General features: G+C 41.2%; 1 protein-coding gene across 1 annotated transcript in view; it reads left to right on the forward strand.

The window, feature by feature from the left end:
• Positions 1–22,564, forward strand: part of RAP2A (RAP2A, member of RAS oncogene family) — a 37,798-nt gene extending 15,234 nt beyond the window's left edge. The window contains exon 2 of the mRNA XM_052650285.1: positions 22,327–22,564. Within this exon, the coding sequence (XP_052506245.1) occupies positions 22,327–22,564 (238 nt within the window). The remainder of the gene's footprint in view (positions 1–22,326) is intronic.
• The last annotated feature ends 2,978 nt before the right edge of the window (positions 22,565–25,542 follow it).

The raw sequence follows: 25,542 nt of genomic DNA on the forward strand, positions 1-25,542 counted from the left end.
GGAGCTTCAGCTTCTCGATGAAGCGACTTAGCACACAGCACAGTCTAGAATTGCATTTCCATTTCGCCGCTGCTTTCTCCTCCATGCCTGAAGTGCTCATCCAGCGTGTGTTACAGACCTTACAGGCCTGAGTGCTTTGTGATGTATGTGCAGTATGATTTTGGACTCACAAAGAATTGTGATTTGTGTGTGTGTGTGTGTGACTCAGTCGTGTCCAACTCTTTGCGACCCCATGGACTGTAGCCTGCCAGGCTTCTCTGTCCATGGAATTCTCCAGGCAAGAATACTGGAGTGGGGTGCCATTTCCTTCTCCATTTTTTTTTTAGTACTTGTATGTAAAATGTAAAAATAATTCATAGGAAATGATCAGACATATAGAAAGTATTTGTTAAATAACATTTCTTCTTTAAAAAGTTGACAATCAGTGATAATAGACCTTGTGTGAAAGCCAAAACTGTGCATGGGGTAGAAATAATTTTAATAGTATTTATGGCTGGTTACATATAACTACGTCTGTATAGATGCGTGTGTGTGTATATATATATATATGGAGAGAGAGAGAGAGAGAAGGAGGGGGCAATGAAGGGAAATACGTTGACAGAGCTTTTTAATAAATTGATTCTAGAAATCTTGTCTTTGCATAAAAGTCATCACTGTCAACATCAAATACTATGGTTTAAAGCATTTTATTTGCATAACATTGCCCTGGGCGTTATGCAGAATAAGTACAAGATTCTATCTTCATCCATCTGGTGTGTCAACATGTACTGCAAATGAATATATGTTTGACAGTGTTGAGTTTATTATATATGGAGAGAGAGACAGAATACATTTTTTTTTTGAACAGTTTTATTTCTAAGTTTTAAAGTATTATTCCACCAAACACATTGCTTTTACTAGACCACTTTTTCTAAGGAAGCTTTTGGGGGGTACAACTTTTTTCCCCCCTTCCTATTGTATTGAGCTGTAACTCACCCACAGCACTATATAAGTTTAAAGTGTACGGCATAATGATTTGATTCAGGTACATCGTGAAATGATCATCACAGGAGGTTCAGTGAACATTCGTCATCTCATACAGATACAACATTAAAGAAACAGGAAAAAAAGATTTTTTTTTCCTTGCGATGAGACTTTTAGAATTTACTCTCCTAACAAGTTTCATTGATAACATACAGCAGTGTTAATTACATTTAATCCTGTTGTACATTATATCCTTATTTACTTAGAACTGGAAATCAGTGCATTTTGACTCCTTCATCCAGTTCCTCCCCTGCCTCTGGGGAGGGGAGATCTGTTCTTTTCCTGTGAGTTTGTTTTCCTGTTTTTGCTTTTGAGGCAAAATTGGCCTACAATGCTCTGTGGGTTCCCGGTGCACAACATAGTGATTCGATATTTCTACACATTTGCAAAATGACCACCGTGATAAGCCCTGTTACCATCTGTCATCATACAAAGAGTATACATTATTATTATGCTATTCCCCTGTACAGCTGTATACTATATATTTTCATACCTCTGAATCATATTTTGTAACTGGAAGTCTGTGCCTCTTAATCCGCCTCACCTATTTCTCTCACCTTTTCTAAAGATGCATTCTGACTCAAAAATTTCTCTCTAAGTCTAATGTCAACAATTGTGTATTTGCTTTATTTAGTACATCTTAATCCTCCCTGGAAATGAAATCTTAAAACTTGCTGTTTGTATTTGGTTGTTGAATGGTTTGAACAGAATTGTTGTCTTAGAAAGCATTAAAAAAGCAAACTGATTTATGGATAATTGAGAGAAAATAGAGTAGGTTAGCTAGTACCCAGGGAAGATAGCTGGGAGATAAGCTAAAGATAAAAGTTCACTTAAAAATAAAAGTTCATTATCAGGGATAGCTTAATATAGACTGAGAAACAAAGGATAAGCTTTATCATCATATCAGGTTTTTTTTTTTTGTCTTTGCATTTAGTAAAACTGAAATTTCCAAACATGATATATATGAAACTCTTTTTGTTCAGCCTCTAAGTCGTGTCCGACCCTTTGAGACCCCATAAACTGTAGCCTGCCAGGATCCTCTGTCCATGGGATTTCCCGGGCACCAGGCAAGAACACTGGAGTGGGTTTCCATTTCCTTCTCTGAAACTATACTGAGATATAATCTCCTCCTCACCCAGACGACCCACATGTACTCAGAATGTTTTCTCTTTTGCTTTGTGAGCCAAACAAACTTTGACCATCAATCCTGTTGGTATAATGAGGGGCTAGATGCTCCCTGTTAAGATAGGTGCATACTACATGAACACTAACTAGAAAGTTAAGGTGATTTTTAAGTTTTATTTTAGAGGAGCTAGAGATGAGAAGGTGATGGCACCCCACTCCAGTACTCTTGCCTGGAAAATCCCATGGACAGAGGAGCCTGGTGGGCTACAGTCCATGGGGTCTTGAAGAGTTGGACACGACTGAGTGACTTCACTTTCACTTTTCACTTTCATGCATTGGAGAAGGAAATGGCAGCCCACTCCAGTGTTCTTGCCTGGAGAATCCCAGGAATGGGGGAGCCTGGTGGGCTGCCGTCTGTGGGGTTGCACAGAGTCGGACACGACTGAAGCGACTTAGCAGTAGCAGAGATGAGAAAATAACATCTCGATGATTTATCGTTTATGCGTAATACTAATGACACAGAACTTGTTTCAGTGGCCTTACATTAAAGAGCTGTAATGCTTGCATGAACTCTACCTGTTCTTGTTCTCAAAAGGCCATTAACCAGTTTGGCATACTGCTGTCTTCAGAGGGGAAGGACGTAAACACTGTCGGGTGGTAGGTAGGACGCCTCCCAGAGCTACATCCATTTGAAAAGGCCACTCTTGATGTTTATTCCTCAGGGTATCCTGAGCACATCATCTGGTTTTACTAAATGAGATAGTTGGACATTTATGGAGGAAGGACTATTTGGGGAAGGCGAGTGGTTGTTGCTCCCATCAGCACATGCTGTTGAAATCACAAATCCTAAAGCTTTTGGAGGGGAAGGGGACAATAGATGATGAGGTGGTTGGATGGCATCACCGACTCGATGAACATGAGTTTGGGTAAACTCCGGGAGTTGGTGATGGACAGGGAGGCCTGGCGTGGTGTGGTCCATGGGGTTGCAAAGAGTCGGACAAGACTAAGCAACTGAACTGAACTGAACTGAAAGCTTTTGTACACCATACTGATTGACTTCTAACAACCCCATGAATATTTCCCTTTGAATGAATACCACCACTTTCATCTGTTCCCTTTTCTCCAAAGGTGACCCAATGCCTCTTTACCTGGGACAGTTCAGGTTTATGCCTGTTGCCTTGGCACATTTGTTTACGGTGTCCCTTTCCCTCTCAAAAGCATCTCTTGGCAGTAAATTATATAGTCCCTCTAGACTCTTACCTTAAGTTCTCTGTTTTTAGAATCATGACAATTACAGCCCGGTTTTTCACATGTATTTTTGAAATACCCAGTCTGTATAAACAATTTCTTTAACTTGACCACCATCCTTCTGTATTATATTTCTTAACTTGGGGCAGCAGATCCTCAGGAACTGGGAATTCAGTTTAAAGAATGACATCTTCTTTACAAAACATCCTAGACTGAAGATGGCTGTGGATTGCTGGACACGACTCCTAGAAAGAGGTGGGATCTATCTCCCCTCCCCTTGACTCTCGACTGGCCTGTAACTACTTTGACCAAGAAAGATGGTGGAAGTGATGCTAAGCAAGTTTGAGGCCTAGTCTCTACAAGGACTGTGCACCTTCCACCGTGGTCTTTTGGAGCCCTGAGCTGCCATGTGAGAAGTCCAGCTGCCCTGAAAAGGCCCTGAGACTGTGTGGAGAGAGAAAGGGAGCTGCCCATCCAACTGTGCCCACCGACTGGCCAGGCCTAGGGTGCAGCCAGTGTTGACTGTCTGCCCAGCACAGCCCTAGCTGAGCACCACTGAATGAGCCCAGTCAGTACCACATGGAGCAGAAGAATCACCCAACTGAATGCTCCCCAAATTCCTGACTCACACCACCACGAAATACAGTAAAATGGTTACGTTAATGCATTAGTTTTGGGGTGGTTTTTTATACAGCAATAGTTATCTGAAACAGTAAAACATTAGATGAACATGTTGATATTTTATAAATTATTTTGATAAAAGAGTATCATTGATCCTTTGGATTTCTCTCTGTGAAGATCTTTAAAGAATATTGAGGATGAGTGGTAAGTGAATGGATGAATGTATTTTAGCTATTAAAAGGTGGCAAACTGATGCAGGCGCTCACCATTTGCCTTCACATTTTATATGCCCTGTGTCATTTTACTGTTCTTAACCACACATGACTAACCACACTTACAAGCTGGAATCAAGATTGCCGGAAGAGATAGCAATCACCTCAGATATGCAGATGACACCACCCTTTTGGCAGAAAGTGAAGAACAACTAAAGAGCCTCTTGATGAAAGTGAAAGAGGAGAGTGAAAAAGCTGGCTTAAAGCTCAACATTCAGAAAACTAAGATCATGGCATCCGGTCCCATCACTTCATGGCAGATAGATGGGGAAACAGTGGAAACAGTGGCTGACTTTATTTTTCTGGGCTCCAAAATCACTGCAGATGGTGATTGCAGCAATGAAATTAAAAGACGCTTACTCCTTGGAAGGAAAGTTATGACCAACCTAGACAGCATATTAAAAAGCAGAGACATTACTATGCCAACAAAGGTCTGTCTAGTCAAGGCTATGGTTTTTCCCGTGGTCATGTATGGAGGTGAGAGTTGGACTACAAAGAAGGCTGAGCGCCGAACAATTGATACTTTTGAACTGTGGTGTTGGAGAAGACTCTTGGGAGTCCCTTGGACTGCAAGGAGATCCAACCAGTCCATCCTAAAGGAGATCAGTCCTGGGTGTTCATTGGAAGAACTGATGTTGAAGCTGAAACTCCAATACTTTGGCCACCTGATGTGAAGAGCTGACTCATTGGAAAAGACCCTGATGCTGGGAAAGATTGAGGGCAGGAGGAGAAGGCGACGACAGAGGATGAGATGGTTGGATGGCATCACCGACTCAATGGACATGGGTTTGGGTGGACTCCAGGAGTTGGTGATGGACAGGGAGGCCTGGCATGCTGCAGCTCATGGGGTCGCAAAGAGTCGGACATGACTGAGCAACTGCCTGAACTGAAGATCATATTTAATTTTATTAGATTATAACATATTAAAGTTTAGTTTCAGCAGAAAAATCTAAGTCTACGTGTATATGTTTTGCAACTGCTTGTAATAATAATCATCTTACTGGACTCTCCCTCTGTACTCTGCCCACAGTGTATATTGTTTATAAAAGTAGTTGACAAACACCATCTAATCTGTCTTAAGAATAAAAGCTTCTTCCATGTATTGATTTGGTGGTAGTCTGCTTCAATTTTGATATCTAGCACTTGGTACAAAGAAAGTATTTGTTGAATTATAAATAAATGTTCCTTTAGTTCATTGCATTATGGATTTTGACCATTTTTCTTCCAAATATCTGGAGAGCCTTTATGCTGCAAATCAGTTTTAAGCATTTTGGCATCTAATGGAAAGCATGATAAAGGATAAAGAAAAATAAAGCTTTCTAGATAAAGTACATCGAAAATGCTTTCTCAGCTTGGGGACCATGGATATGGCTTTCCTGGTGGCTCAATGGTGAAGAATCTCCCTGCCAGTGCATGAGACGCAGGTTCAATCCCTGGTCAGGAAGATCCCCTGGAGAAGGAAATGGCAACCCACTCCAGTACTCTGGCCTGGAGAAGTCCATGGACAGAGGAGCCTGGTGGGCAACAGTCCATGGGGTCGCAAAGAGTCAAACACGACTGAGCGACTGAAACAGCAGCAGCAGCCATGGATATGTTTGCATTTTCACTAGGGGCTCCATGCGAAGGCTGTCATATTTGCAGATCATCACTTCATTAAGTCATTCTGTTTTGTAGGACTGTAAGTGTCAAGAATTTATTCCAGTACTAGAGAAATAGCTACATAAAAACATCCCTGGCCTTTGCTTTCCTGAGGTCCCAGATCTAACTTCAAAGATGGCACAGCTGGTTTAAGGCAGAAACGAGACCTCGGTTCTCCTCATTCTCTTCAGTTCTGTTCCATTTTCTTTTTTATTACACCATATTGTTCTGTAAGGCTTCAGAGTCATGGTTCAGCCTACGGCCATACCACCCTGAACACGCCCGATCTCGTCAGAGACATGGTTCATATCTAGTGACTTGACTCAGCAGTGTTTGAAGCAAGATGAAATAGAGTAAGGAAAGATACTTCTGTTTGGAGAAGATGGTAAACTGTCAGCTTTTGATATTAGAGGCAATTTGATTGTAGTAGCAGACTAATTTGATATTAATATCTATCCTGTCGTTCTCATGTTGTGCCAATAAAAGTAATGGCCTTTATTGTAGAAGATCATCCTGCTGGGGAATGGAAGCTGGAGATAAGAAATAAGATACTATGTAACAATTTTTGTACTTTTTTGCAGCTATATCACCACAATTAAAATTCTAAAACTGACTTACTAACAGATGGTTTGAGAGAACTTAGAAAAGAATAATTAGCATTTTGTAGTATTTTACAGTATCCATAATACTTACATGGATAATTCATGTAAACTGCTTAGCACAGTGTCTGGCACCTACTAAGCCCTCTATGGGTGCTAAGCTATTATTTAGTAAAGTCATCACCATCTTCTTCCATACTATAATATCTAAGGATCAGTAATGTTTGTTTCACAAGCGAGGAACAGGAGGGGAACTTGCCTGGCAGTCTAGTGGTTGGACTCCGAGCTTCCAGTGAGGAGGGCGTGGGTTCAGTCCCTGGCCAGGGAACTAAGATCCCACATGCTGCATGGCACAGCCAAATTTAAAGGAGAGAAAAGGAGGTGGGGAGGACCTGAAGCTGAGAGGTCACGTGACATGTCTTAGGGAGCACAGCTGGGACTTTTTCTAAGTACCCTAAATATACATCCAGTTCTCTTCCCCTTGTGGACTCCATCATGATTTTAGCCAATGACCAAGCTGTGGTTGACCTTAAGTGTTAGCCTTTATCTAGTGGTTGTAATTGTTGTTCTTTAGTTGCTAAGTCATATCCAACTCTTTGCGACCCCATGGACCGTAGCCCGCGAGGCTCCTCTGTCCATGGGATTTCCCCAGCAAGCATACTCGAGTGGGGTGCCATTACCTTCTACAAGGGACCTTCCTGATGCAGGGATTGAACCCACATCCGGCATTGGCAGGCGGGTTCTTCACCACTGAGCCACCGGGGAGGCCCCAGTGGTTGTAGAGCCACCATTTATGTTTCTAAGGTTGTGATTTGTGGGGATGGGGAGAGGACCATGTGCAGGGTTTTAGGATAACTGTTGTGGACATGACATAGAGGATAGAATAGCGGGGCAAAAAATTGGAGGTAGGACCAGTTAGGAGACTTGCATAGCTCAGGCGTGAGTTGTTTTGGAAATTAAAGGAGTTTTGTGGCAGGAATGAAAATGAAGGGACCAGTTTTCTCGCATCCAATAATTCCCACCCTGCCTGTCCCCTGTAATCAGTACTGTTCCAGACCTGTTGTTACAGCCTCTCGTCTCAAACTTGATTACTTTAGAGACTCTTGACGACTTTTGCTGACCATCCTTTCTCCCTCGCTCCCACAGTGACCTCTTACAACCATTGCTAACTTCTTTTACTTTGCTGTTGGGTTGAATCCTGCCAACATACCCGTAGCTCATCATTCTCCTTTGGCTGCTCTTGGGCACCATAATCTCTGCCAATAATGAGGGTTTCCAGCTCCTTTCTTCACTGTGCATTTGTTTTGTTTTGCCTCTGCCATCTGTCACCTGTTAACTTCTCCCAGTTCAAATGAAAAATCCTTTTTAATAGACATCACCAGTCAAACTTACGCCCAGTTGAACCAACCAGTTACAACCTGCCGTGCATAATTGATGGCACTCATTGCCTGAGCTGTTTATTGCTGAGAGAAGAAAAGCTCATTCTGCTGGTCTGATAACGTGAACTTTCTGGAGATGCAGCCTGTTTCTGTTTTTTAGTTTTATTTGGTGCTGTTTGTATTTAGTGATTTGGAAATAAATATTTTAAGATCTCAAAGTTTCTTAGAAAATCTTAGCTCTACCTAGCTTTGATGCATCTTTAAATGTTCTTCAGTCAGAGGTAACTTTTTAAAAAATACTTGTAACTGAACTTTAACTGTGTACCAAAAACATATGAATTTCCATTCATCAACGTTTTTGCCAAGAATGCTGAAATGAGGGGATGCTGAAAAGAAATATCCTATAATTTGATGTAAACATAGATAACAGTTCAAATAACTTGTGTATTTCTGAGTAATTGACTCAATTTAGTCTTTTCAAGTACAATAGATGGAGCTGTTTTTTAGTGCAGAGGTTTTAGATTTCAGCCATCTCTAAAGATAAAATGCAAGTTTTATGTTTGAAGACCTTTGTTTCTTAGATAGATGAGAGTTCTGTGTTCTTCAAATATGTGTCCACGCTTGAATTGTCCCTGCTGTTTAAATTATGTAAAAAGATGCTTACTTTGTTGACAGATTAATTGATGACTGAATATACATTAAAATGCAGGTTGAAATTTAGTTACACATTAAAGTACATAAAGTGAACCAGTAGCTGCTTTCCTCTGCCTTATTTTGGATATCTTGGATATTGTGCTTTAAAAAAAATAATAATGGTTTATTCAGATATTTGCACGTGTAGTTTCCAAATAACAAGGTTTAAGGCTTCCAGTTGCAAACACTTGCCCACATAAGACACATCTAGGGGGAAGTATTTTCATATCTAATAGATAAAAAGCCAGGTTGAATGTAGTCATAGTTCTATTCTGTTTCTAACATGGATATTTGGAGTTCTCTGGCTTACTGTGACATCTTGCTATGCCTGAGAAGAATTGTAGTCAGATGGATGCAATTTATAGATCCAATAGTGAAGAAAATGTTCAGAGTTTTCATCATTTTTATTTCTGAAAGCATTTACTTTAGTATTCCTTATGCTTTCAGTCTTCAGCCAGCTTTGAATATAAAATAAATAGCATAGGACGTGGACAGAATTTTAGAATACATTAGCAGTATTTAGCTGAGCAGTAAACCAACTGATCAACTTAATCATGTACTTTGTGCAGCTTACACCCATTACCGACATGCATGCTCACTCAGTTGGTCTTGAAGGTTATTTTACTATTCCTATTTCAGTGAGGAAATCATTTAGATAATTATCTAATTTGTTGATTTTTTTTGTTTCAGTTTCTTTCTTTAATTGAGGTATAACTTTTATGTGGTAAAACACACAAATAAGATCAGACAGCTAAATGTATACTCCAGGTAGCCAAATCCTGCATAAAGATGTAGGACAGACCTTTCAAACAACACAGCAGTTTCCCTCTTGTTTCATGCCTGTCACTTCCATGCTCGAAGACCAACACAGACTAGTTTTGTTTATTTTTAGGCTTCTGAAAGTGAAAGTGTTGGTTGCTCAGTTGTGTCTGATTCATTGCGACCACATGGACTGTAGCCCGCCAGGCTCCTCTGTCTATGGGATCCTCAAGGCAAGAATACTGGAGTGGATTGCCATTTCCTTCTCCAGGGGATCTTCCTGACCCAGGGATCAAACCGGGGTCTCATCATTCAGCATCCTCGTTATGAGAGTCATTCATGTCGCTTGTAGCAGCAGCAAACACTTCATTGAGGTACAGTAGTCCCTTGTGTGGCTATCCCATGATTTCATTGTTTATTCTGTTGATGGGCATTTGGGCAGTTTTGAGATCAGGGCTATCATGAGTAACACTTCTGTGAACGTTCTAGTACCAATCTTTTGGCGCATATGTGTACACTGTCCCTTGGTGAATACCTCGGAGCAGAATCATTGGGTCATGAATGCACAGTAGATACAGCTGACCCTTGGACAGCATGGGGCAAACTGTGCAGGTCCACTCACATGCAGACATCTTCCAGTAGTAACTCCTGCAGTGCCGCGTAGCCCATGGTGTGTTGAAGCCCTAGTTGTGACCATGCCTACAGAGGGCCAGCTGTAAGCTATGAGCAGATTATCCCCAAGTTGTTGAAGGGTCAACTGTAGTGACAAATGATTCTCCAAAACCGTCGTGCCAACTTACTCTTCTCCCAATGAGTTGTTCCACTTGCTAACCGACATTTGATATTATCAGCCTTTTAAAATTTTAGCTTATCTGGTAAGAGTTGAGTGGCACCTCATTTTGATGTTAGTTTTTATTTCTCTGGCATGTAATGATAAACACTTTTCTATCTGCTTAATGACTGTTGGCATATCCTCTTTTTAAAACAACTTACTCACATGTTTGGTCCACTTAAAGATTGTTTTGTCTTTTTCTTAAATTTTGTAGACATTCTTTATACGTTTTGGAGATACATGTATTGCAGGTACCTTTTTCCCCTTTTGCCTTCCCTTTTCACTTGCTTAGTAGCTTCTTTTCAAGAACATAAATTCTTAATCTTTTATTTTTATGTTTAGTTCTTTTCTGTTTCCTAGTTAATACATCTTTCTTCACTCCAAGGTTATGAAGATTCATCTTCCATATTTAATTCCAGAAGGTGTATTGACTTTTATTCTGGGATTTATCTCTTAATTTGTACGAAAGGTGTGAGACACAGAGAGTCAAGATTTTTCTTTTTGTCCCCCCATGTATGGCTATCCAGTTGACCCAGTGCTATTTATTTAAAAGACCATTTCCCCAAAGAACTGTAGATGGACCTTGGCCATAAATCATGAGATAAAGCTATACTTGTAAAAGCAGTAGTTTACCTACGAATCGTTTACTGATTTCTCTGTCGTCCAACCATTACCTGCTGTCTTCTTCAGCCAGTCCATTTTTGTTGATGCTGCCTCCAAAATGTATTTTAACTGTTCTTTCTTCCCACTGGCATTGCCGTCATTCCAATTCAAGCCATCAATTAATGCCTTGAAGACAGCAGTCATCTCCTGTCTGCCTGCTACTTCTGTGCCCCTGAAGAACATTTTCTGTGTATTAGCCACACTGCTCTCTTGACACAGAAGCCTCCTCACTTCCCTGCTAACAGACCTTCAGTCACTTCCTCCTCTTCTTAGCAGAGCGGTCATAGGTGCTTCTTCAGTCGTCCCGCATGCTTTTCTTGCCCTTGCTCTTTGTGCTGTAACTAAGCCAGTCTCCATTTTGTTCCCTGAATAAAGCTGGCAGCTTTCTATTGCCTTTCCTTTATATTTTCTCCTGGTTAAAATGTTTGATTCCTGGTTTTTTTTTTCCTGTGGCTGACTCAACTCTCAATTTTTAGGTTTCGGCTTAGAATTCATCACCCTAGAAATGCCGCCTTTGATGCCCTCATGTAATGTTGGCCCACTCAAGTTACTGTATATTAATCAATATTGATTTTCTTTGAAACAGGTATCACAGTCTTTAGTGATATTGGTTATTTGTTTATAGTGTTTCCTTGAACTTGAGCACAAACTCTTAAGGATTTCATATGTCTTTTATCCACAGTCCCTCACACAATGCCTAGTAGATACTCAAAGAAATAAATTAATGAAAACCTATGAAGCCCAAATTCTTAATGACATAAAATGTAAATATAAGAGTTCAGCTATTTATAAAAGTAAGGGAGGATTTTGAAAGATGAAATCTGACCTAAGCTTTGAATGGGTCTTAGAATTTGATTGGTAGGGACCATTCTCATTAGAGAACTATTATGAACAGGCAGACAGAATTCAGAATGGAAGATTCTCTTTATCAAGCTGTAGGAGAGAAAGTTGAATTAGATAATGAAGAACTAGAGTTTAGATACCTGAAGAAGTGAAATGGAGAGGTTTACAGATTATATCAGCAGTGCTGTCATCCTCTGAAAAGAGGGGCAGAAGTGACATCACATATGTTCCAGGGTATTGGTGCATTTCATCCTAGTTTCTCTTTCAGGAGCATATTCTTTTCCATGTCAGTAGTGTGTGTAGTAAGTTTCCTCTTTCTGGTATTGTTAATTTGTGTCATCTTTTTTTTCTTGATCAGTCTGGATAAAAGTTTACCAATTTTATTGCTCTTTTTCAGAGAACTACATTTTTAGTGTTACTGATTTTTTTCTATACTGTTTTTCTGTTTTCTAGTTCTTTTATTTTCGTTGTTGTTGTCCAGTCACTTAAGTTGTGTCAAGCTCTTTGCAACCTCATGGACTGCAGCACGCCCGGCGTCCCTTTTACGATCTCCCAGAGTTTGCTCAAATTCATGTCCATTCAGTTGGTGATGCCATCCAAACATCTCGTCCTCTGTTGCCTGCTTCTCCTCCCGCCCTCAATCTTTCCCAGCATCAGGGTCTTTTCCGACGAGTTGGCTCTTCACATTAGGTGGCCAAAGTACTGGGACTTCCGCTTCAGCATCAGCCCTTCCAATGAATATTCAGAACTAATTTCCTTTAGGATTGACTGGTTTGATCTCCTTGCTGTCCAAGGGACTCTCAAGAATCTTCTCCAGCACCACAATTAAAGAGCGTGAGTTCTTCAGCACTCAGCCTTCTTTATGGCCCAACTGTCACATCTTTTATTTTTGTCCTTTAGCATTTCTTCCTTCTGCTTAATTTGGACTTATTTTTTGCCTTTTCTCTTAGTTTCTTAAAGTGCTAGCATATCCCACTGATGTGAGGCATATAAACATGTAGCGCTGTAATTTCCCTCTCTGCAGTGCTTTAACTGCATCCCACAGATTTTGTTATGTTTAATTTTCATTCACTTAAATGTTTCTAATGTTTTAACGATGTCTTCTTTGGCCCATGGATTATTTAGAAATATATGGTTCAGTTTCTCAGTATCTGGAGATTTTTCTGAGTATCTTTCATTACTGATTTCTAGTTTAATTCCATTATGGTCTGAGAACATATTTTGTATCATTTCAGCTCTTTTACATTTGTTACAGTTTTTATAGCCAAAAATATGGTCTTAAGTGACTATTCCAGGTGCACTTGACAAGAATATGTATTCTACTTTTATGAAGTAGAGTACCCTATAAATACTAATTAGGTAAAGTTGGTTGGTATCCTTCTGTACTGCTGTACTACAACCACTAGCTCTCCCGGTTTGGGTCATCTTCCTAGCAAAGTGGGCAGAGAAGAGAGGAGGGGAAAAACTAGACCTTTCTCTCATCCTCTTTGGACCTTTAGAAGCCCTGTTTTCAATTCCTCTAACCAGAAATTTCTAATGAAGTCTTAGCTGTTGGCATTGCCCACCACCCCAGCTCTGCTAGGGGACCTGTTGTAGGTGAGCTGTGAAAGGACAAGCGAAGAAGAAAGGGCAGCTTTCCCACCCACACACACCTTCCAGCTCACAGGCATCCCTTCACTTGACCTTCTGGGTAGAATGAATTTCTCCCAGAGTTCTGGCTGTGTGCATACCACTGACTGCCCACTCTCGGAGCAAAGAGAAAAAACCAGGAAACTCAGCCTCATGGGTCTTCTCTCCAGGAATTGGCCCCCTGCCCCAATCTGCCTGTTTTTCTCTTTACATCTCAGAGTTGTTTGGTAGTTACTTTTTGTATTCTCTCATGAGTTTTCACTTGTGATCAGTGGGATATAAAGACTTTAGTGAACTTAAGCCCCCTTGGCTACCCTAGTCCTCCAGTAGCTTTCTTTTTTAAAGACTCTTTCTTTAGAGTAGTTTAAGGTTCACAGCACCATTGAGATGATGCAGAGATTTATTGTATAGCTCTTGACCCCACACATGTATAGCCTCTCCCATTAACACCATCCCCCAACGGACTGGGGCAAGGGAAGGGAAGGTGAAAGGTGCTCAGTGGTGTCCAACTCTTTGCGACCCCTATGCACTATCAGTCCATGGAATTCTCCAGGCCAGAATACTGGAGTGGGTAGCCTTTCCCTTCTCCAGGGGATCTTCCCAACCCAGGGATCAAACCCAGGTCTCCCACATTGCAGGCAGATTCTTTACCAGCAGAGCCACAAGGAAAGCCCAAGAATATGGAGTGGGAGGCCTGTCCCTTCTCCAGCACGTCTTCCCAACCCAGGAATTGAACTGGGGTCTCCTGCATGCAGGCAGATTCTTTACTAGCTGAGCTATGACCTTGGTTAAATTGATGAATCGACACTGACTGGCCGTAATCACCCAGTGGTTTACGTTAGTACACCCCTGGTGTTGTATGTTGTGTGCGTGCGTGTGTCAGTTGCTCAGTCGTGTCCAACCCTTTGCAACTTGATGGACTGTAGCCCGCCAGGCTCCTCTGTCCATGGGGTTCTCTAGGCAAGAATACTAGAGTGGGTCACCATTTTCGTCCTTCCAGAGGATCTTCCTGATCCGGGGATTGAACCTGCATCTCCCGTGTCTCCTGCATTGCAGGCGGATTCGTTACCTGCTGAGCCATCAGAGAAGCCCTGTACATTGTGTGAATTTGGGTAAATGTTTAATAGCATGTATCCATCATGATGGTATCATGAAGAGTATTTTCACTCTAAAAAATCCTCTGTATTCCATCCATTCCGCCCTTCCTCCCCACCCCATCAACTGGCAACCATGGATCTTTTAACTAACTTGTCTCCAGAATTCTGCATTTTTCAAAATGTCATGCAGTTGAAACCACGCAGTATGTCGCCATTGCAGATTGGTTTCTTTCACTTAACAATGTGCATTTAAGTTTCCTATTTTTTTCATGACTCATTAGGTTATTTCTTATTAACACTAATGATACTTCATTGTCTGGATATACCACAGTTTATTTATCCATTCACCTGCTGAAGGATATGTTGGTTGCTTCCAAGTTGGGGCAGTTATGAATAAAGCTGCTATATACATCTATGTGCAGGTTTTGTCTATTTGTAAATTTTGGGTTTGGGGAGCTAAATACCAGGGATTGCTGGTTTGTATGGTAAGGGTATATGCTGTTTTCTAAAAAATCACTGAACTGTGTTCCAGGTGGCTGTACCGTTTTGCATTCCCACCAGGAATGAATGAAAGTTCCTGGTGCTCCACATCCTCTCTAGCATTTGGTGTTGTCAGTGTTTTAGTTGGTGGCCATTCCAGTAGCTGTGTCGTCGTGTCTCTATTTTAATTTCTCTGACAAAATATGATGTGCAGCATCTCTTTACATGCTTATTTGCCCATCTGTATACCTTCCTTGTTGAGGTGTATCTTAAAGGTCCTTGGCCCATTTTTCAATCAGGTTGTTTGTTGCTTGTTGAGTTTTAAGACTGCCTTGTATATGCTGGATAACAGCCCTTTACCAGATGCCTTTTGCCAAGTATTTTCTCCCCCAAATGGCTTTTCAACACAACATTCAAAGTGCCTGAGTTACATTGTCATGACCAATTGGTCCCTCACCATCACGCTGTTCTTCAGATACAGTGTCAGCTCTTAATTTCTGGAAAAACAGGTTATTTTCATTTGTATCATCATGGAGTAGCCCTGAGTGCCTTGCATATCTTTCCGGTGTCATTACAGCCCTTACTTAATTTTTAGATTGCATTTACAAATTTCTCTCTGTTCTTCTTCAGTATGCACGCAGGCTGAAACCAAGAGACCGTCACCGCAAGGAGTTTTGGTTTCCTTTTATTCTTCAAGCTAAATTACCAGAAATTCGCTTTTAAGATGAAATATTTAGTCGACTCAAAACAAGTCAGTTTAGAGGAAGAAGGAAGCCTTACTTAGCTTACGTTTTCCACCTTTATAAGAAGTATTGATGTTTTTATGCTAGCAGGCTGTGGTTGGGGCCTTCAACTCCCAGCCATAAAACCATTTTCTTTGTCCAGAACTGCCATAATACTTCCCTGAAAGATTAAAAATACCCACCCCAAGGGTGGAGAAACAGGCACCCTTGACCTCAGCTCTACTGGCTGTAATATAAATTCCTGGATGTCAGTCAAGATTGCATGTGTGTGAGCACAGTAGTCCGAACTAATCTAGAAATGTGGTGTTTTTTATTTTCCTGGTTCAAAGGGTATGCCATACATACATGCGTACAACACACACTCTGCAGACTTTTCAGAAAGAAGCTCCACGTGTAGGTGTGGTTCCTCAGTTTGCTGTTGGTTAATGAGAACAGGAGTGAGGGGAACGCTTCATGCACAAATGGGGAAGGGGAATTAAGTTATGGTATGTTTATTATCACATAGACTATAAAATGGAGTACTCCTTAACCGTTAATGTGATGCATACCACTTATCGGTATACAAAGTCCAAGATAATAAGTGAAAATAGAGCGACTAAATATAACCGGGTATGATCGCCTTTCCGAAAAATCTCCGTTTATATAGGTATATATAAGAAGATAGCGTGAAACGATACACACCAAAATAGTTACAGCAGTCATTCTCATGGAGGTGAGATGAAGAATGCTTTTTCATTTTCGTCTTTACCTATTTAAATATTGTCATGGACTTTAAAAAGTCATCTTGTGTTACTTAATTTGAGCAGGGAGATGGGGAAGAAAAGCTGTGAGAAAAGATTTCTGTGTTCTCAACGGTCACAGGAAGGACAAGGTGTTATAGGTCACAGCTCATTAGATAGGGATAAACTTTTTAGCACCAACTTTTTAACACTCACATTTAACAGAGCTGACAGGACAAAATGGGTTGCCTGAGATGTGAGTTCCGCATCACTAAAGATGTTCAGATATAACCCATTGGTGAAGTTGTCATGGAAATGATTAAAGCATCAGGTGTTCTGACATTTTACCTTGAGACTCTCTTGGAAGGTGAGATTTTTAACAATGGGTAGAAGGTTGAACAAGGGAAAGTAAAACTCCAATTCTCATTTCTGAGTTCAAAGAGAATTGTATTTCAGCCTGCTTACGGAAAAGTGAGTAAGGAAATAGCAGGGTGTTGAAATTTGTGTGAGGGCCTAGCCTCTTTTAACATGCTACAATAGAGCGCCCTCAAAAGGAAGTCAAAGGAACTGAGTGTGGTGGCATCTGTCCCCAGGTTATCATTGGTGAATCAACAAAGGGAAAAGGAACTGATCCTGGGCTTGCCGCAGTATAAAACCATGAACTACACACATCCAGTGCTATTTGGGGTCACAAAGTAACAGAACAGGTCAGTGATTCCTAAACCTTGCCGAACCTCACAGTCATTCTTCAGAACTTAGACGTAGTTTTAAATAGGCACTTAGGCCCAATCCCAGAAATCCAGTAACCCTGGATTTGGGCCTGGGAATCTTGGTGATTAGCCGAGTTTAGACACAACCAGAATGAAATACACACACACATATACCCCTATCAGGACAGTTACATAAAGACCATTGATAAACATCAGATGCGCTTGAACTAGTCAGGTTTACAAAGCCGCCTCGTGTGGAGAAGCCCACCAGAGCTCTACAGCTAAGTGATACTCAAGCCAGTGTTTCTGATGTTTCATTCAATGCATTCAGCAGAGCTGCTCAAAAGAACTAGCTCTATTTATTAATACATTATGTAACCGCGCTTATGAATACTGTAAACAACAGGGACATTCATGTTAATGAAACCAGTGTTAGTTCTCAGACCATAAACAAAAGTAAAGCGATTTGAGCTGCAGAAGCCACTGGTCGCGCTCTCAAAGGAAATACCAAGGAAGATACACTGAAGTTGGTGAGAAACCAGCTGATGCCTGAGATGTGGATACAGCGGTACCCTGCTCATGATCACATCAACAGTAACACATAAATTAAGTGTTTGGGGGATTTTGCATCTTCAATTTCATTCCCAAGTAATATGTTTATTAATAGAAAGTGGGGGGCAGAAATCAAGACAGCTCACCAAACTATGGTAAATAATGAGCATGAGATGAAAATACTAATGGTCACCTGCTAACCAAGCACCTAGTCTTCCTAAATAATCTAGTCGATCTCATCACAGAGGTCACATTTGTCTTCTGAGGGCACTTTTGCCACCCAAGTTCCAAAGTTCATGTGTTCCAAGTGAACACGTTTCCTATACTGCAGAATTTCTGGCTGCTGGAGTCAGGGAGGTGATACAGATGGACCCCACGGGCCCTTTGCTCTTCTTCCCACCAGTGTTCACACTGCCTGGTCTGTGTCCTGTCTGGAATGCTCTTCCCCAGACACCTGCTTGGCAAACTCCCTCCCTCCCTTCACATCTTGCTCACCTGCCACCATCCCAACAAGGCCTTCCCTGCTCATCTGGTTTAAAATTGCACCTGTGCTCCCAGCCCCATCCCTGTTCTGCAATTTTTTTTTTTCCCATCGCACTTAACACCATTTCAGTTCAGTTCAGTTCAGTTCAGTCGCTCAGTCGTGTCCGACTCAGCGACCCCATGAATCGCAGCACGCAAGGCCTCCCTGTCCATCACCAACTCCCGGAGTTCACTCAGACTCACATCCATCAAGTCAGTGATGCCATCCAGGCATCTCATCCTCTGCCGTCCCCTTTTCCTCCTGCCCCCAATCCCTCCCAGCATCAGAGTCTTTTCCAATGAGTCAACTCTTCACATGAGGTGGCCAAAGTACTGGAGTTTCAGCTTTAGCAGCAGTCCTTCCAAAGAACACCCAGGGCTGATCTCCTTTAGAATGGCCTGGTTGGATCTCCTTGCAGTCCAGAGGACTCTCAAGAGTCTTCTCCAACACCACAGTTCAAAAGCATCAATTCTTCAGCACTCAGCTTTTTTCACAGTCCAACTCTCACATCCATACATCACCACTGGAAAAACCATAGCCTTGACTAGACAGACCTTTGTTGGCAAAGTAATGCTCTGCTTTTGAATATGCTATCTAGGTTGGTCATAACTTTTCTTCCAAGGAGTAAGCATTTATTAATTTCATGGCTGCAGTCACCATCTGCAGTGATTTTGGAGCCCCCCAAAATGAAGTCTGACACTGTTTCCCCCTCTGTTTCCCAGGAAGTGATGGGACCAGATGCCATGATCTTCATTTTCTGAATCTTGAGCCTTAAGCCAACTTTTTCACTCTCCTCTTTCACTTTCATTAATAAACCAATAATTTAGTTATTTACTTGGGGTTATTATTGACCACTGTCTTCTCTGCTAGACTATATGGCAGAGCTGTTTGCTTTGTTCGCTGATGTATCTTAAGTGCCTCGAATAGCATCTAGCACAAAAATAGGCTTCTATCAAATAAATGCTTGTTAAATGGATGGATAAATATATGATACATTGACTGACAGTGAAAGTGTTAGTCGCTCAGTCGTGTTCAACTCTTTGCAACTCCATGGACTGTATGCCCCCAGGTTCCTCTGTCCATGGGATTCTCCAGGCAAGAATACGGAAGTGAATAGCCATTCCTTTCTCCAGGGGATCTTCCTGACACAGGGATCAAACCTGGCATCTCCTGCACTGCAGGCAGATACTTTACCAGCTGAGCCACAGGAGGAACACATAACTGTTGTATGTGAAGGTCCTAGAAGATGTGCAAAACTCTTGGGTCCTATATTCAGAGCTCTCAGTATGATCAGAGAGCATAATCACTGCTGATACACAGTAAATGCATGTAAAGTCCTTTGATAAAAATTAGAGTTGTCCAGATCCATTTCCTGCGGAATGATAGTATCCATATCTTAGATTTATCTTTGATAATGCTGTGCTGTCACAAAGTCAAGTCCGACTGTTTGTGCCCTCATGGACTGCAGCACGCCCGGCTTCCCTGTCCATCACCGTCTTCCAGAGTTTGTTCAAACTCATGTCCATCGAGTTGGTGATGCCATCCAACCATCTCATCCTCTGTCATCCCCTTCTCCTCCCACCCTCAATCTTTCCCAGCATCAGGGTTTTTTCCAATGAGTCAGTTCTTCTCATCAGGTGGCAAAAGTATTAGAGCTTCAGCTTCAGCTTCAGCATCAGTTCTTCCAATGAATATTCAGGGCTGATTTCCTTTAGGATAGACTGGTTTGATCTCCTTGCAGTTCAATGGACTCTCAAGACTCTTCTCCAGCATCACAGTTTGAAAGCATTAATTGTTCAGCGCTCAGTCTTCTTTATGGTCCAACTCTCACATCCATACATGACCACTGAAAAAACCGTAGCTTTGACTGTATGGACCTTTGTCAGCAAAGTGTTATCTGTGCTTTTTAATATGCTTTATAGGTTTGTCATAGCTTTTCTTCCAGGGAGTAAAGAGTCTTTTAATTTCATGGCTGCACTTATTTTGAAGTTGTGTGTTTCAGACTGCTAAGGAGCACACTGCCTAGAGCATGCTGTCTTGTTGAGACCGTTGTCAGTGTGATCCTGTGTCAAAGAGAGAAAACGAGACTCTGTTGGGAATACAGTTCGTTTTATAAATTAGAGTGAGCAGAGAGAACCATGTTGGCCGGAAGATGAAGCTGTGAAAGTATTGTTGCTAGCATTAACTGCCTGCCTGTCGCTCTTGTTTCCTGAATGATAAAAACGCTGCACAAACCCTGCCTTAGTAAATCCTGACTGTGTGTAGTTTTCTAACGGATTAGCTGTGTCCACTCACATTTGTTATCACTTGTGTGCAGTTTTGCAGTTTGCTTCCTTGATAAATTAAGAGATACATTCTGTGAGGAGAAAGTACAGACACACATATTGATTTATACTGAAATCACAAAAAGCCTTTAGAACGATGTATAAAGTAAAAATGTTTTAGCAACATTGCTTAGAACAAACATAAACACAAGTAGTAAATAAATTTGCACAGTAGCACTGTCTGTTTTTTACACCATGAATAACCATTGTAGAGAGAATCATCTTTCGGTACAAAATGATTTACGACCTCTTGTCTTTGTTCTTTTCATATTTCTGTTGTCTGAGCATTTTCCAAACATCTTGACTTAAAGACACCTTATCTTAGTCCATCTGGCTCCTGTAACAAGAATACCACGGACTGCATGGCTTAAACGACAGAAGTTTATTCCTCATATTTCTTGAGGCTGGGGAGTCCAAGGTCAAGGCTCTGGAAGATTCAGTGTCTGGTGAGGGCCCACTTCCCTAGGGTCATCTTTTCACTCTTGTCTGTACGTGGGTATAAGGACAGTGGTGATCTCTGGGGTCTCTTGTATAAGGACACAAATCCCATCCATGACCCAGTCCTTTCCCAAAGGCCCGACCTCCTAAATACCATCCCATGGGGGATTAGGTTTCAACATCCGAATTTCAGAGAACACACGTTTAGTCTATAGCACACTGATTCTAGTCAGGAAGGAAAAGAAGAGATAACATCAAACAGAGCTAATGATTGGAATGTTTAAGTCCTTGTCATGCTGAAAAGAATGGTAATTATCTTTCAACAGGCTAATCTATGACAGTTTGTATAAAGGGATAGAGCGTAGTTGTATTTGGTGGGTTCCATCCTAGTGAGTTCTGCTAGCTTTCTTCTTATTTACGAATGATTGAAACCTGATCAGTTTTGTATACTTTCATTGTCGTTTTAGTTGCTCAGTCATGTCTGGCTCTTTTGCGCTCCACGAACTGTAGCCCACCAGGCATTTTTCAGGCAAGAATACTCGAATGGGTTGTCATGTCCTTCTCCAGGGGTTCTTCCCGACCCAGGGATTGAACCCGTGTCTCCTGCATTGGCAGGCAGGTTCTTTACCACTGAGCCACATGGGAAGCCCTTGTATACTTTTAGAACACAGTAAAATTTATAAAATTACAAATTATATGTTTAGTCACTAGAGGTATTACCTTATCATCTGAAATTCTGCATAAGTATCCCTTAATAATGAACAAAGTTTACATTAATCCATCTAAGGGGATTATTCTGAGAATAATTTTCCAAGTATTTCTGGAAAGGTAAATTGACTTTTAAAGATATGTAATTGATTAAAACATTTTGAACAACCCATTTGTGATCTACTATGAGAGCTGCTTCTAAATGCCTTCTGGCCAATGTCAAATCAACTGGAGCAAATATTTTTCATGTAGCTAAGGAGAATATCTGTAGTATCAGTTCAGTTCAGTGGCTCAGTCATGTCCCACTCTTTGCTATCCCATGGACTACACCACGCCAGGCCTCCCTGTCCATCACCAACTCCCAGAGCTTGCTAAAATTCATGTCCATTGAGTCGGTGATGCCATCCAACCATCTCATCCTGTGTCATCCCCTTCTCCTCCTGCCTGCCTTCTTTACCAGCATCAGGGTCTTTTCCAATGAGTCAGTTCTTCACATCAGGTGGCGAAAGTATTGGAGCTTCAGCTTCAGCATCAGTCCTTCCAATGAGTATTCAGGACTGATTTCCTCTATGATGGACCAGTTGGATCTCCTTGCTGTCCAAGGGACTCTGTAGTATCATGTCATGAAAAAAGAGAAAGTCCACTTCGTCTGTCTAGCTCTGTGCTAACGTCTCCAACCCCTGTGTGCCCATGTCTGTTCTCTCCTAGGTATGAGAAAGTGCCGGTCATCCTGGTGGGGAACAAAGTAGACCTGGAAAGTGAGAGAGAGGTGTCCTCCAACGAGGGCCGGGCCCTCGCCGAGGAGTGGGGCTGCCCCTTCATGGAGACGTCAGCCAAAAGTAAGACCATGGTGGACGAACTCTTCGCCGAGATCGTGAGGCAGATGAACTATGCCGCACAGCCCGACAAGGACGACCCATGCTGCTCCGCCTGTAACATACAATAGCATTGACACGTGGCTGCCCGCCCCCCCACCATCGGAGGCGACACCGGCCTCTCCTGCCCGACCGTGGAGCCTGCAGGGTGTGCGGTGTGAACCTCCAGTGAAACAGCAGATTGTCCTTCAGAGCCAAGCGGCGACTGTCAGCTGATATCTCTGAGTCACCTTTGGGTCCAGTTACTCCAGTCTTCACCATTGTCCTCAGTCTCCTCCAGGCACCTGCAACTTCAGGCGTCGTGGCCCAGTTGATCCACAGGGCGACCTCCTTCGAAAGCTATGATGGCATTGTCGCTTGAGTTGACAGAAGCAGCTATGGTCAACATTAAAAGTAATCACGGGACAGAAACCGGAAGAATTCCTGTGACCACTTAACCATTAAAATATTTTGTCTTCTTTAAAAAAAAAAATTAGATGAGTCAAGGAGAAATATTTTCCTACCAGAGTACTGAATTTCAGGAACTGAGATAGTGCTTCTAACCCATGAATCACATCAAGGAAGATGACAGCAGCTGACCTGCCAACAGCATTCCAGGGAGAGAGTCTTTGCTCAGCTGACACACTTCTGCTTTTCAAAGTTGATGCTTAATTGTAGATGTTATCCTAATTTGTGACACAGAACTAACTCACGCACCAGTCTCTGACAGAGCCAGAGTCAGCCCAGGTTGGGTGAAAATACAGCCTGGTGTTAGAATGTCATCACCTGCTTTGCCCAGAAAGTGGAGACTCTCACAAGGGTTTGAGTCAAATTAAAACCCCAGACCCACCCCTCTGTTCACCAAGCAGGGATGGTCTTTGTTACTTTACTGAACAAGAAGGAAGCAACTGGGATGGAAAGAGATTGCCTAGCCTTACTAACGAGAAGCGTTGCAGTTAGGTGAACTAGTACCATCGTGTAAGGAAAATGAAGCCATGTTGCAGCCACATGTTCCCGTTTGCAGAAACCTCACAGGACAGTACAGATATCTTGCATTTTTATGTTCGTTAAAGCAGCAAATTCCTTCTTGCCTTTAAGGGCTATGGTTGTGGTGTGATTCTTGGCTAACCTGCTTTCGAAATCAAGTTTTCTATAGCAGAGCTTTATTGCAGGCATTTAAAAAAAAATTGAATAACCATGTGAAATAATTGGGGCTTAAAAGTAGAACAGAAATTATAGAGTGGAAGGTAAGAGACAAAAAAAAAAAAAAAACCCTTTAATTTTCCTGGAGAATTCTATAAAGATTTTCTTACAACAATTTTGCCCTGATTACTGAAGTGGCAAATAAAGCTAGAGTGAATATTTTGTCTTGAAAAGGTGCTCAAGTCCTGACATTTTTGGTTTTTATAGCCGCCAAGTATTTATCATTTGCATGACTAATGGCACAGGAAAAACGTATTCATAAGTTTTACAATCAAGCGCAGAAGGGTTTTCAACCACCTTCAGAGTTATAAAATGCTGAAGAGAGTATTTTGAGCTGATCCTCTGGAGATGAATTTGGCCTTCAGAACTGCAATATCACTGAGCCTGTGATCTGCATACCGCCCCATATTTCTTGTTGGTTTCACACTCTTGTGCAAGTAACCTCGGGTCTTAACGTGTGTTACTGAGTGAAGAATGTGTGTTTGCGTGTGCATGTGTGTTTAATGTTCTGAAGAATTTGGCACAAGTCAGAGATAATTGCCTATGCTGAGAATCTGTCCTGCAGAATACCATGGATCAAAACCTTTTTTTTTTCTTTTATACATTCTTGAAATCATTGCTAGCCCACCCCCCAAGTGTTTAGTAAACTGATGTTAATGCTGGAGAAGAGAAAAAAGGTGGATGGATAGTACTTTTCATAAATGAGAAAACAGATGTGTGGGTAAAACCAGGCATGGTTGTCAGAAGTCTTTGAATTGTGAATATTTGCATTCTTCAGTATAATTTTTTGAATAATTCCCAATTATGAAGCACCTTTTATAGGCCAGAAAGTTCTAACCAGTTTTACTGCATCAAATTTGGTCATGTAAAAGGTGATTTGACTCAATCATGTAGACAAGTCAATGATTCAAGAAGTATGATTTTTATCAACTGAAAAAGAAATATTTGTTAGTGCACTGTTTGAGTTTTGAAGCCTCTAACTTCTCAGAATGATTCTGGTTTTTAGAATTCCATATTTAGTAGAAATTTATGGCAAGTAAGATTACATATAAAAACATCTATAAAGATTTTACAGTTTTACAGTGTGGATTGCTATGCAGACAAGAAAAATAAGTTAAATAATGTGAAAGGTATGGCAGGATATAAGGTGGAAAAGATTATCTAAAAATTTGGGTTTTAGTTAGATGTGTTTATGTCAGACAATAAGGTGGTTTTTTGGTGTTTTTTTTACTGTAAAGATGTTAATAACTGATATGGCTGCCTGATCAGTGTTTCCACCCAGCCCTGCGTTTTTAGCGACAAAGCATCAAATATATCCAGAAACTTGGAAACCCTCGTGTGCTCTTACTGTTGGTGTTTCATCTGGTATGACAATAACTCAGCTTGAGTGAGTGTGTTTGTTGAGATGTTAATACAGAGCTTAAGAACAGGAAGATGAAATTTGTTGGCACATGAATTAATAGTTGGTGACCTTGGGTCACTATTTATTTTATGCCCTGATCAGAATAGCAACTAGATAAGTGAAAGTTTTTCTAACATGCCTTAAAAATGTTATGGTTTGATCCAAAGACCCACTTTTTGTTTAGCTACTACGATAAGGTTTTCTTCTTCTTTTTTTCCCTTTGTTTTGTCTTGTTTTACTTTTATACAAAGGCAGCATTTTTTTTTTTTTTAAGATTTTTGGTTCTATGTTGCAACTTTTTTTTGTTGTTTTTTGGTTCTCTTAAGCTGTGATAGTGATGGTAACTGATGCCTTTCTTTTTGTTCAACTCATACAAAACAAGCCAGCATCTGATCAAAAGTATTACGTAAAATCTTCTTAAACTATGGAAAGGTGCTTTGATGATTTTTCTTCTTTGGTTTGTAG

The sequence above is a fragment of the Budorcas taxicolor genome, chromosome 12 (assembly GCF_023091745.1).
Source record: "Budorcas taxicolor isolate Tak-1 chromosome 12, Takin1.1, whole genome shotgun sequence".
NCBI classification, from domain to species: domain Eukaryota; kingdom Metazoa; phylum Chordata; class Mammalia; order Artiodactyla; family Bovidae; genus Budorcas; species Budorcas taxicolor.